The sequence below is a fragment of the Triturus cristatus genome, chromosome 9, assembly GCF_964204655.1.
Source record: "Triturus cristatus chromosome 9, aTriCri1.1, whole genome shotgun sequence".
Taxonomy (NCBI): Eukaryota; Metazoa; Chordata; class Amphibia; order Caudata; family Salamandridae; genus Triturus; species Triturus cristatus.
In genome coordinates this window covers 3,665,934-3,680,118 of record NC_140592.1, presented here as the reverse complement: position 1 = coordinate 3,680,118, position 14,185 = coordinate 3,665,934, and the positions used below count along the sequence as shown (strand labels likewise).

The 14,185-nt window shown below is 46.5% G+C and overlaps 1 protein-coding gene across 4 annotated transcripts in view; it reads left to right on the top strand.

Annotated features, from left to right (window-relative positions):
* Window positions 1-14,185, top strand: part of LOC146797227 (zinc finger protein 425-like) — a 263,301-nt gene that overhangs the window by 229,883 nt on the left and 19,233 nt on the right. For all 4 annotated transcript variants that reach the window (XM_085624184.1, XM_085624183.1, XM_085624185.1 and 1 more), the window contains one exon: window positions 12,106-12,204. In XM_085624184.1, the coding sequence (XP_085480310.1) occupies window positions 12,106-12,204 (99 nt within the window). The remainder of the gene's footprint in view (window positions 1-12,105; window positions 12,205-14,185) is intronic.

The window sequence follows — 14,185 nt, the reverse complement described above, 5'->3', positions numbered from 1 at the left end:
CGTAAGACAGCCGGCCAAACTGGCATACACACTTAAAACTGAAGTAGACACTGCACCTCCCCTACTGCCATTCAGCTGCAGATGCCCCGCCCTCACACGTGGATCAAGTCGGAGCAGTGCAAAATAAAATGGTAATAAATTCATTTTATCACCATTTTATTTTTCATGTTTGCTGTGCTCGAAGCAGGAGGGAGAGACGCTGCTCTGCCCTAAAAGAGGCACCGTTGCTGCACCCGACAAACCTTCAGTGCTGTGCCGGCTCCCTTCCCAGCACAGAGACTCAAGTCAGAGAGGTGAGGATCTCTAAATAGGGTGGACGGCCTTCTCCCAGAGGCCATGACCTGCACCCTGCTGGGTCTCCACCCAGCAGCCCGTCCGCCAGATGCCATGGTCTGCACCCCGCTGGCCGTCTGCCAGAGGCCATGACCTGCACCCCGCTGGGTCTCCACCCAGCAGGCCGTCTGCCTGAGGCCATGACCTGCACCCCGCTGGGTCTCCACCCAGCAGACCATCTCCCAGAGGCCATGACCTGCACCCCGCTGGGTCTCCACCCAGCAGGCCGTCTGCCAGAGGCCATGGCCTGCACCCCGCTGGGTCTCCACCCAGCAGGCCATCTGCCAGAGGCCATGACCTGCACCCCGCTGGGTCTCCACCCAGCAGGCCGTCCGCCAGGGTCTACAAAAGAATGACTACTGTGACAGCAGCAGCTTGAATTGTTCGGGCTCTAATATGTCCATTCCCTGTTAATGTATGTGTGCAGTGGACTAGTTGCAGGGATAAATGTCCTGTTTTGTTACTATTGTAGGGGTTGTTTTCTTAATAATAAAAGTATATAAACATTGTTCTCTAATATCTAAATATTGGTTTCTCAAGTTTAGAATGTGTGCGCGTGTCCACCAAATGAAACCCAAGGATGTGTTCTTCACATTATGTCCTTGATATCTCACTTAAACCTACATTATTCTTCCAACTATTGACCATAGGCGAATGTTGATATCTATCTGTGATATGATCAAAACCACAACACTCTCCTAGCTTTTCATTGGGCCTCTCATTCTACCTCCACTCTCATGGCCTATCACTCTACCTCCACTCTCATGGCCTTTCACTCTACCTCCACTCTCATGGCCTTTCACTCTACCTCATCTTACCTTATTCTCTCATGGCTTTTTCCCTACCTCACCTCTCAGGACCTTTCACTCTGCCTCCCCATCCTCTCCTTTCATTATTCCTCCTACCTGATGGCCTTTCTCTCTGCCTCTTCTCTCGTGGCCTTTCTCTCTGCCTGTTCTGTTGTGGTCTTTCACTCTTCCTCTTCTCTAATGGTCTCATGCCCTGCCTTTTTGACTGTATCCTTAAATCCCTCTTGCCTCAGATTATGGCTGTTCCTCAAACGCCTTAAAATCTCATTTTTTTCCCTGTTGGACATTATTGGTTTTAAGTAGTTAGTCATATTCTCTATGTAGTAAAATCAAATGTTCGAGGCATGTGTGGCTGTAGATACACATGCTTTTCATACTCCTGCCATCAAGTGTTGGGTCTGGATGTTCTGAAAGTTGTTTTTCTTCAAAGAAGTCTCAAGTCTCAAGGTGAGGTGGCTCCCCCTCCTGGTAATAGTGCGCATGGGCATGGACTCCATTATCAGATTGTTTTCTTTCCGCCATCAGGTTCAGATGTGTATTGCAGTGCTCTGGTTCAAGACTGTTATTCGGAATCTTTTCAGTGCATAACCCACTCTACCCTTATTGCCATTGTTTTCGAACGCGTTTTCCATCCCTCGTGTATCAAAACTTGGAATATTCTCGCTCGTTGGGTAGGAACACTCCGATCGCGGCCTTCGGGCCTTGCCTATCCGGGCTACCTTAACTCATTCAACTCTATCAATAATACTCTGCTGATGGAACAGACTCCATTTCAATTCTGCCCTTGGTGCTGTTCCAAATACCTGCAGACCAACCTTCGAGGGGTCTGCACTCTGTGCGTATCCCGCAAGCACAAAGGAGAAGATTGTGAGACCTGTCAGTCTCTTTGATCCAAAAAGACCTTTGCGGGACCGTCGGGCACAATGCAGAGAGATGCAGAGACAGAAGAACATCGACACATGCCCGATATCTTCAGTCAACAAGATATCGAACCAGAAGCGGAAGGCCTGGAAGCTTCATGCAGCTGAAGAGAAAGGGGCCTTTTCGTTTCTGCATTCGGACTCCGAGTTAGAGATCGATTTGGAGTCAGATGATCTCCTGCCAGGCCAAGGTGCCATAAGTACTGAAATCATTCATCTCCACACACAAAAACCTTCAGTTCCGATAAAACATCCATGGTAGGCACCGAGAATCAGCTTCGGCTGCCCCACCCTCCGGCTCGGCACCGACAGCATCTACCAAACCTTCCGGCTCTGCACCGAGCCAAGATAACACCTCTTCGGCTTCCGTTCTATTGATTTCGAAAGTGAAATCAGGTTCGATTCCGAAACCTTCAACACCGAAACAGAAATAGCCTCTTGCAACACTTCCGGAGCCAATTTTACAGACCATGCAGGAAAAACTCAATTCAGAAGAGGATCCATTGACACACAGAGACTGGCCACATTATTACAAAAACTGTGTCAGTGTCTTCTAAGAGGCAGACGTCTTTCCAACAGGACACTGATCTTCCAATACCTTTAAAAAAGAAGAAAAAATACACATCTACCAGTCCCCTGCACCCTGCTCCTCCTCCTTCTCCATCTCCGGTGCCTCATTCACCACACAATCCTTTAAACATCACTCTTCTGGGTTCTCCACATACATACCCAGAGGCAGATGTAGGAGATGATAATTACGGAGCACCAGACCCCTGGCAGGATTATGATGTCGACCCTCCAGAGGGCACAGATCCAGACCTATATCCTGCCAAACCCTCTCCTCCTGACGATACCTCCTCATATCAGGAGCTCAATGCTAGGGCAGCTGCATACCATAGGGGTCAACTACATAAAGCATCTATGGAAGAAGGGTTTAGATTTGAAAAACTAGCCAACACACATAGGACATCGCAGTCTCTTCCAATGATAAAGGGAATGATGCGCCCTGCACATGATATTTTTAAAGATCCTGCACGTGCTCACATCATTACCCCTATAAAATATAAAGCTGCAACATCTGACCCAGTTTTTATCAGAGGCCAGCTTCCAGCAGACTCCCTGGCTGTGTCAAATGCCCGTAAAAGAGCAAATTCACAAACTACAGCAGACGCATCACCTCCTGATAAAGAACCCATACTTATAGATGCGTCAGCCAAACGAATTACTGCACAATCTGCCAATCATTGGTGAATTGTAAATACACAATGAATCTTAGCCAGGTATGACAGAGCGCACTGGGATGAAATGGAGGAACTACTCCAATATCTCCCAGAGGAGCATAAAAGGAAGGGACAAGAATTAGTGCAGGAAGGAAAATTAATTTCCAACTCCTCCATTACATGCGCCCTGGACTCTGCTGATACCGCTGCCAGAGGCATTAACACCAGTGTCCTCGTTTGGAGGCATGCCTGACTGCGTATCTCTGTATACCGCCGCCAGAGGCATTAACATCAGTGTGCTCGTTTGGAGGCATGCCTGACTGCGTATCTCTGGATACCGCCGCCAGAGGCATTAACATCAGTGTCCTCGTTTGGAGGCATGCCTGACTGCGTATCTCTGGATACCGCCGCCAGAGGCATTAACATCAGTGTGCTCGTTTGGAGGCATGCCTGACTGCGTATCTCTGGATACCGCCGCCAGAGGCATTAACATCAGTGTGCTCGTTTGGAGGCATGCCTGACTGCGTATCTCTGGATACCGCTGCCAGAGGCATTAACACCAGTGTCCTCGTTTGGAGGCATGCCTGACTGCGTATCTCTGGATACCGCTGCCAGAGGCATTAACACCAGTGTCCTCGTTTGGAGGCATGCCTGACTGCGTATCTCTGTATACCGCCGCCAGAGGCATTAACATCAGTGTGCTCGTTTGGAGGCATGCCTGACTGCGTATCTCTGGATACCGCTGCCAGAGGCATTAACACCAGTGTCCTCGTTTGGAGGCATGCCTGACTGCGTATCTCTGGATACCGCTGCCAGAGGCATTAACACCAGTGTCCTCGTTTGGAGGCATGCCTGACTGCGTATCTCTGTATACCGCCGCCAGAGGCATTAACATCAGTGTGCTCGTTTGGAGGCATGCCTGACTGCGTATCTCTGGATACCGCCGCCAGAGGCATTAACACCAGTGTCCTCGTTTGGAGGCATGCCTGACTGCATATCTCTGGATACCGCCGCCAGAGGCATCAATACAAGTGTCCTCCTACGGAAGCACGCCTTGCTGCGTATCTCTGCTTTTAAGCCAGATGTCCAGCAGACTTTACTAAACTTCCCTTTTGATAAGGAGCATCTCTTCGGCCCACAAGTAGATGAAGCCTTGGAGAAAATAAAAAAATAATCTGAGGTTGACAACTCCATGGGAGTGCTTCAAACACCTACTAATAGAGGCTCCTTTCCTCGCTCCTCTTAAAGAGCCGGTCCTAAAACCACTTCCACAGATGCCTCCACATCTTCCTACAGGTCACAAACGCACTCCTCTCCATCTAGAGGATATTTCGGAGGCAATTACAGGGTAACAACTCCATAGGTCGGGGCAAAGATACACCAACCTGTAACGCCCCATCTGGCAACAAACAGTGACTCCCTGATCATTCCCAGATACTCCTACATCTGTTGGGGGTCGACTACACAGTTTCTTCCCACCTCATAGTCAAATACATTAGACAGGTGGGTGCTGGATATTATCTAACATGGTTATTACCTTGAGCTCATTAGCAATCCTCCCAATATTCCACCTTGCGCCCACAGGCTCTGTGGAACATCAACAGCTGCTCAAACAGGAAGTGCAAGCTCTCTTACTCAAAGGAGCTATGGAGCCAGTTCCTTTACAATGTCAAGGCTCAGGGTTTACCCCCTGCACTTCCTAATTCCCAAAAAGGACGGCTCGATACGGCCTATTTTAGATCTAAGGCCTCTCATACTATCAGAGCACTTCCATATGGTGACACTTCAACAAGTGCTCCCACTTCTTCAAACGGGCGACTTCATGTCCGCACTAGACTTAAAGGACGCTTACTTTCACATCCCCTTCACCCAGCACATCACCAATATCTCAGATTTGTGATAGCAGAGAAACATTATCAATTCAAAGTCCTTCCATTCTGAGTCACCACTGCACCCAGAGTATTCACCAAATGCTTGGCAGTGGTAGCAGCGCATTTATGAAGACAAAACATTCATGTCTTCCCATATCTGGACGAATGGCTTATCAAAGCCAATACGCACCTCCTATGTCGTCAACACACTCAGATTACCATAAATCTTCGGTATCAGCTGGGATTCACGATCAATAATACCATCTTCAACCTTCACAGCTATAACAATATCTAGCGTCTATTCTCAACACTAAGTTAGGTCTAACCTATCCAGAATTCAACATTTCAAAGACTGCTTCCACAATTTCAACCCAATCAATACTTAACAGTCAAAACCTTCATGCGTGTTCTGGGGATGATGGCATCATGCATTGCCATAGTGCCTTATGCAAGACTGAACATGCGTCCTCTACAGGAATGTTTAGCACAACAGTGGACTCAATTACAAGATCTGTTAAAATGGTGGCCGTTCATCGACCCTGTTCCACAGGTCGTGCTAACAGCGGATGCATTCCTCACAGGGCGGGGGGGGGGGGGGGTTGGAGGCTGGGGGCATCTACAACATCTAACAGTTCAGGGTCTTTGGGACACCAGACACCAAAATCTCCACATCAACTACCTAGAGCTTCAAGCTGTTCACCTAGTGTTGAAAGCGCTTCAACCTCACCTCATAGGCAAAGTTGTCTTTGTCTGACCTGACAATATGACAGCCTTGAACTATGTACAAAAACAGGGGGGAAACACTCGCTGTCACGCCCCTCTCAGATCATTTGGCATTGGGCAATACATCCCAAAATCCATCTATTAGCGGAACAGCTCCCAGAAACAGACAACAACTTTGACGACGTCCTCCGCAGGTTTCAGCAACAAGTCCACAAGTGGGAACTCCACCCCCAAGTCCTCCTTCCATACTTCCACAAGTGAGGGTTTCCACAAATAGACCTCTTTGCGACAGCAGAGAACGCAAAATTCCCAAACTTCGTCTCCAGTTTCCCACACCCTCTATCCAAAAGCAATGCCTATGGATGAATTGGTCAGGAATGTTTGCTTTTGCTTTTCCGCCTCTCCCTCTCCTTCCACTGCTGGTTCGGAAGCTCAGGCAAACCTCTCTCACCCTCATTCTGGTAGCTTCCACATGGGGTTGTCAACCATGGTTCACCACACTACTCGAACTAAAGTAGTTCCACACGAGAAGCTTCACCTCAAACCTTCCCCCTCAGAAACATGGCAAAATCATACACTCAATGGAGCTAAACCTTGCGATTTGGCTCCTGAAGTCTCAACTTTCCCACATAGAAGTATACTTTTGGGAATACCTGCTCAATCTAGGAGGGGTACCTACTGACAACTGCAGCCACTCAATGGACCTCTTTAAGGGGGGCAAAAACTGTAAGCACTGCCGTTATAGCCTCTCACTTGACTCTTCTCTTAGGGATCCCTAATTACCGCAGTGGACAGGGAGCATGTTTCTGCTGAGCTGTAGGGCTCTGCCACGACACAAACTGGACATATTCTCTTTTCTAGAAGATACAAACAAGATGTGATCTTCCCTACAAAGATATAGCCCCATGAGGAGTCAGGCTCTGACTTTGCCCAAACCCTCCCCCCAGACTTATATATACTATGTACAGACAGAGCCGACAAAAAAGGTGGAGGGCTAGCTATCATTCTGCAATCTTCCTTCCAATGCCGTACCGACCCCCTCATCCACCCACACTGCAAGAGTCTAGTATGGACATCTCACTGTCCCATACATTTACCTTTTTGGGACCTTTCAGCCAATTCACCCAGATAGTTATGGACATTCTAGCTAGCCTGGTCACAAAACATAGCAATCTCTCAGTATTGGTATACCTAAACCTCCACTTCATTGCAGCCACGGACACGCAAACAATCAGCCTTACTCATGACTTGGCTTCTATTCAGCTGAAGCAAAGGGTTCAGGGCCCTATCCACATAAAGGGCCACTTATTAGACCCCATTTTTAGTAACAATCTGGCTTTACAGGTCCTAAACCCGACCCCTCTTTCATGGACTGATCACTTTTTGATCCACCTGATTCTTAAGATATCGGAATCAATCCCACCCACGAAATATAAGGCGATCGAAGCGCGACACTGGTCGAAGTAGAATCGAGACAGCTGGAGACATACTTTGAGTCTAACATCACCCAACGTAGACCCTAACCCTGGAGTTGCCAGTAATATCTCAGAATGGTTGATCCATTCTTTGGATCAGAATATTCCTGAGAAAACTGTATCTCAAAAACCTAGGAACAAATCCACCCCACGGTACACCCCTCATCCTAGAACATAAAAAAATAAAGCTGCAAGATCGCAGAAAGAGCATGGAGAAAAAACGATGGGGAAAATGAGTAAACACTATCCCACAACTAAATCCATCAAGCTCAGGCCTCATACCTTGAAAGGAGATTTTAAGAAGCTGTCAACTCCCCTACAGAAATTTTTAGAATTAAGAAGTCCCTGGTGGAATCCAATACTAACCCACATGTGGCTGAACCTTCTATAGATAGGTGTAACACCCTAGCCACCTATTTCAACATTAACAAATTAATGACATTTACTGCTCATTTAAGGTGGTCAATGAAAGTGACATGTCCACTTTATTGAATAAAAGTAAAGATAGACATCTTCCGATTCTCCCTCAATTCATTCCCCTCTCCCTGGAGTTTACAGCCCTGTTCAAGAAAGTTAAGTCAGGATCGTGGCTGGATCCGGTACCTCTGAGAATAATCGCTCTTGTGCCTGAAACTATTTTCCCCACTCTGCGAGACATGGTTAATCTTTCCTGAAAACGGGCGCAGTGCCCCTCTACTGGAAACCTGCAATGGTCGGAGCTGACCTTAAGAAGCCCAACCTAGGCCCCACTTTCCTTACTCCCAGGCAAAGTGACAGAAAAATATGTCAATAAATGTCTGTCAGATTTCCTGGAAGCCGACTCCATTCTGCGCCACACGCAAACAGGCTTTCGGCCCAAAACACAGCGCAGAAACTGCTCTTCTGGCTGGGGTTGAGGAGGCTAAACGGAGACTGGATCGAAGGGGCCACGGTTGCTATCATACTCCTGGACCTTAGTGCGGCCGTTGATACCGTGGACCACCTCACGCTCCTAGATAGGGGTGATAAGGCTGGTATCAAAGGAAAAGCCCTGGAATGGGTGAGTTCCACACATTCCAAACTGATTTTCGGAAGTCAGGCAGGTTACATGTGGGGTCCCGCAAGGGTCGTCACTTAGTCCGACACATTTTAATATTTATCTGCAACGACGGCAGACATTAAAGCTCCCTATGGGATCTCTATAGTTTCTTATGTGGTCGACACCCAGCTGGTCTTCTCCCTTGCTCAAGACTCGGATACCTCTCTATCCACACTTGTACCTTGTCTGGAGCAGGTGGTCAACTGGATGAACAAGTCCTGCCTTAAGCTCAGTGGAGCTCTACACAGAATTTATGATCCTGGAAAACAACTTTGCCACACAGCAAGTTCTAGACTGGCCTACTAGCCCTGGCTCCCCTCCAGTCCCTAAAACGATTATAAAAAATCTAGGGATGTGGTTTGAAAACACTCTAACCATGGAAGCCCAGGCCGTCAACATTTCAGCTAGCTGCTTTGGATTGTTAAGGATGCTGTGCAAGATCCTGCCCCTGCTCCCGCAGAACTCTAGACAGGAAGTGGTACAGGCCCTTATTCTCTCGCGTTTAGACTATGGCAACACACTGTGCTTAGGATCCACTAAAGGAGTGACACACAAACTACAAGTTTTGCAAAATTCGGCCACACGCACGTTACTTGGGATCCCAATATCACAATCTGTTAGGCAGAGCTTGAGAGACCTGCAATGGCTTCCCATTTTGCAAAAAAGAGAATTTTAGTCACTGTGCATTTTCCATTGTGCTCTGCAGGGTCAAGGCCCACCTATTCTATGTCAGTTTGCTTGCCCCTGCATCCCAAATATATCTCTTCGATCTGCAAAACTCTATCTGACTATGGTCCCCAGCGTCCAAAGAGCCAGAAGAGGAGGAAGATCTTTCAGCTTAAATGCAACCAAGCAGTGGAACTCTCTCCCCTAGCGATTTCAGCAGCAGATAATGAACCACACTTTCAAAAAGCCCTTAAAACCTGGCTCTTCAAATAGTCATCTTCCCACCCCATTCTGTCAGGTGCACCTCTCCGAACTAGCACTGGGATGCCATGCGCTCTACAGATTCTAAAGTATAGTATAATATATTGTTGTAACAAGATTTATGGGTCCACTCTTTGAACCACTACACAGTTGGCCCCTCCAATATCTTTCTTTGAAGGTTGCTTTCATAATTGCTGCCACCTCACGAAGGCGTGTCAGAGAGCTCCAAGCACTAACCTTGGAAGAACCATTCTCCCAGCTTCATAAGGATAGACTGGTTCTTCGTACCAACCCAAATTCCTTCCAAAGGTAGTATCCCCTTTCCACATCAACCAATTGGTTGAGCTACCTGTTTTCTGCAGCAGGACGAGCTCTGCATACATTAGACGTTAAAAGAGCATTAATGTATTATATTTACAGGACAAAAGTTTTTATCAAAACATTTGCTCCCCCTCATAAAGGGAAATCCATTTCAAAATCAGGCATTCCTAGTTGGACCGTTAAATATATCCAGACATGCTATCTCAAAGTTAAAAGGACTTTGTCTTTACCTCCTAGAGCACACTCTACATGTAAATTAGGGGCATCTATGGCTTTCTTAGGCAAAATTCCCATAGCTCACATTTGTAAAGCAGCTACATGGTCTACACCACACACATTTACCAAGCACTATTGTGTGGATGGTTTAGCACACCAACAAGCCAATGTAGGACAGACGGTGCCACGTAAACAGTTTTAAACAACTGCAACATCCAATGATTAGGCACTGCTTTTTGAAAGGCGCTGCTATACAGTCTGTGCAAAGCATGTGTATCTACAGGGACACATGCCTCGAACAGATTAGGTTACTTACCCTGCAATCATCTGTTCTTGGCCCCACTCGTGCCCCCACCTGCCAGTGTTGTGTAAAGATGTTTTTGGGGCGTTGGACAAAACATAGTTTGGGTGCCCCGGTTTGTAATTTAACTACCCATTTTCTTCTAATTGAAGCCTGCATGATGCCAAACAAACTATCAGAAACAGAAACTGTTGAAATATGCATTTCCAGGCCCCCAAATATCCTTAAGAACGCGCTGAGAAAACTGAGAAAGACTCAGAGATAGAGGTAGGTTTAGGGTGCTCCCAAGCCTGGGAGCGAGCAAATGACTACGTAAAGCACGGAGCTCTGTTACAGACATTTTTATTCCTCAGCATACGATCACTCACTACATTCTCATTCTGTCATAACAGGTAACAACCGCACCTTAACACCTACCAGCAAGTTACGTAATTCCCCTGTTGAGTCTGCCCGGAACCACGAGGGTCCCAGCACACATAGGGGCGTATCAGCAACGAGGCGATAGAAAATTATCGCCGCTTTTGCGGTCGTTTTCGGCTGAAAAGCGGCGACACGTTTATCGCCTAATTAGCAAGGTCACGCTAACGCGTGAAACCTTGCTTTAGCGTAAGAAATCTTAACGCCCGGCTTTGCATCTCTAATGAGATGCAAAGTGGGCGTTCCTGACCTAACATGACAGGAGAAATGTCGCTAAGCGACATTTCTCCTATCATCGAGCCCCACGCTATGAAGCATAGCGGCAAGAAAAGTAGTCTTGAGATCCGAATAGCAATGGCCGACAAATAAAACATCCAAATAGTAATGCTGGACAGATTTAATCTAGTTAATTGCCTTAATAATCAAGGAACAAGAAGTCTCCCATATGTGATCAAAGGTGGAGGTACACCAACCAGAACCACCAAGAAGCATCCGCCTCCGATGATGCGTGTGGTTGCCCTTCGTAAAGGATTTCTTTGAGGAACTGCCTATGGTCATCTATGCCTCTTTAAGTAGGTGTGATGTTTTGCTTCAACATTGTACACTAACCTATTTTATGTACAGGCCAAAGATGATTTTCTGGGCAGTGGTGGTTTGTAGAGCTATAACATCCAACTTGGCATTGTGGAATTTAAGGGGCAACTCTCTTACTCGATGGGGCGTCTTTCAATGTATGAAATGGTGCACATTACTAATTATTAAGACAATAACAGCGAATATGTAAATATTCCTCTGATTTTGTTTTGGGACTATTGAGAGGTGATAGTTGCCAGGTTAGAATAGTCACTAGAGCTGAAGGGCTATGAACGACGTAAGTTCCTTCACGTGTGACTCATTGAGGGTCTGCACATCTTAATTGATAAACAACTCTTAGTTTTGAAAGAATTGCCACTGACCAGTCCTCAGGACGGGCTTCTCCAAGTCTATAGTCTTATCAGAACTAATCACACCAGGATCTTTGCTAACAATCTTGTTCTTCCCATTCTTTAGAAATGGAACTTTGAATCTTTCCTCTGTGAGGGTGGCAGCCAGCAGTCCCCTAAAAGAGCTGAAGGAGCAAACATGGAAGGGCTTGTAGTGTGGGAGATTCACATGCGCTCACCCTTCTCCCCGGACACCTATGGTTGTTGCATTTATAATCTATATTTAATATGCATGGACATCTCTTTACTTACACTTACTTATACTCCATTCTCACTCTCTTGTGGGAAAACAATCTAACAATGCAGTCGATGCCCATGCACACTATTACCAAGAGGAGGAATCACCAAACCTCGTGACTCAAAGGACTTCTTCGAAGAAAAATAACTTGCAAACATCTGGACCCAACACTAGATGGCAGGAGCATTCAGAGTATGTCAATCTACAGCACTACATGCCAATAACAGATGCTTACAGGGTAAGTAACCTAATCCTTTCATTGACTGCCTACAGAACCTGAGGTTGTTTTATTCCGTATAAAAGACGAAGATGAGACCTATTGCAAGGAGCATCCAGAGAGTCCTAGGACAGAAGCCATCAGAAGCCCCAGAGGTGAGTGAATATTGCTTTGCTGTTTGAATTGGCACACCATGAATGAATGAAGACAGCTGCTCGCAAGGGGAGTGCCCCGGGGCTCAGCCAATACATGCAACTGTGCATATTTTCTAAATGTATATACACTCCCAAACCAGTCCTCTCCTTTGAGTGCTACTTGTCCACCATTTTGAAAAACGTCATTTATATGTAGGGGTGTGTGCTGATTGGGAAGATTTTAAAGACACTTTTCTTTTTATCTTGGCATTCATGGACAATTCACAATACCACAGTGTAAGTATGAATGGAATCTCCTGATTGCCCATTGGTGTTGGAAATCTTGAAAGATCTATAAGGATGTATTGGTAGGGTGGAGTGGTGTGGTGTGGGGTAGATTTCATCTGTGTCATCTCACACCACAAAGTCAGTCACCAGTCCTTGGGTATGTGGACCCTCCTCTCAGAGGGCAATGAAGAAAGGCTGCCACCATCACTGCTGGACTCACCCTGCTTGGCTTTAACCCCTTCGCTGCCAGGCCTTTTCCCCTCCTGTGCCACGCCCTTTTTTGGCTATTTGGGGTAGTGCGCGCTGAGGCCCCTGTAACTTTTTGACCACATAAGGTATCCACGCCAAATTTGCATCCTTTTCTTCCAACATCATGGGGATTCTAAAGGTACTCAGGGTTTATGGATTCTCCTAGAGGGGTCACAGAAATTAGCCAAAATACAGCAAAACTTTGGGTTTTTTCGGAAAAATTGGAAAAACGGGCTGCAAATGAAAGCATCTGGGTTTTTCCCTGCAAATGTTATCAAAAAAGGGTTTGTGGGGTTGAAATCACCATTTTCCCAGCTTTTCGGGGATACCAGACTTTTGTCAGAAACCCAACATTTTTTACACCGTTTTGGCATTTTTCTGGGACATAGCCTAATTTTGCTATTTTTTGTGCTTTTGACCTCCTTCCAGTTAATGGCAGAAATGGGTACAAAAGCAATAATGGATCCTGGAAAGCTATACATTTTTGAGAAGAAGCCAAAATTCTGAATTCAGCAAGGGGTCATTTGTGTAGATCCATCAAGGTTTTTTTATAGAAACTAACAGTTGAATATAGGATAAATTGAAAATTAGTTGAAAAAAAACCCCTTTTGTGTCAACGTTTTCACCTGTAACTTCTTCTAATTATGACAGCTCTTTGAAAGCAATATACCATGACATCCGCTGGACATTACTGGTTGTGGGGATATATAGGACTTGTAGGTTCACCAAGAACTCGACGAACCCAGAGCCAAAAACTGAGCAGCAACTTGCAATGGTTTTTTATTATGTACCGGGTATATAGTAATTATTCTGTAAAAATGTGTACATGGAAAAATCGGTATGAAAGACACCTATGTATTTCTGAAATGGGAACAAAATATAGAGTTTAGAAACAGTAGATATTTGCACATTTCTGAAATTGGGAATACTCATACTAGCATGAGAATTATCAGTCATTTTTTAGAATGACTTCTTTTTTACACAATATCTTTCATTTGGAAGGCAGAAATGCATCGAAAGCGCATGCGCTGAGGGAGAGAATGCGAGCAACACACGCTCATCCGGGACAGAATCAACAGATACCCTCTGTCCGCACTGCAGGATGAAATACTCCCTACCAAGCCAGCAAAGGAAGATGTTCTCTATCATGAATGCATGACTAGGACGCTCAGCAGCACTATTTTGAAGGTGCCCTTTGACTTACCAGCCGTGAGGGGAACGGCGCTTCATCTTTAAATCTCTCTCCTGGTGTTTCCGGTGATTTTTGGTACCGTGAGGGGAACGGTGAAGTGCACCCCAAACAAAACTACATCCCCCAGCACTCCCTCACCCGGGCGCCTGCCAACTTCGTCACCAGGCAGCGCCGGGGAGGGCTAAAACTCCGGGACGAGACCAGCAGCGCGGGACGCGCGCGGGCGAAGCCCGGGCAAAGGGCGGGCCCTCTGTGGCCCTCCGAGGCCCGTAG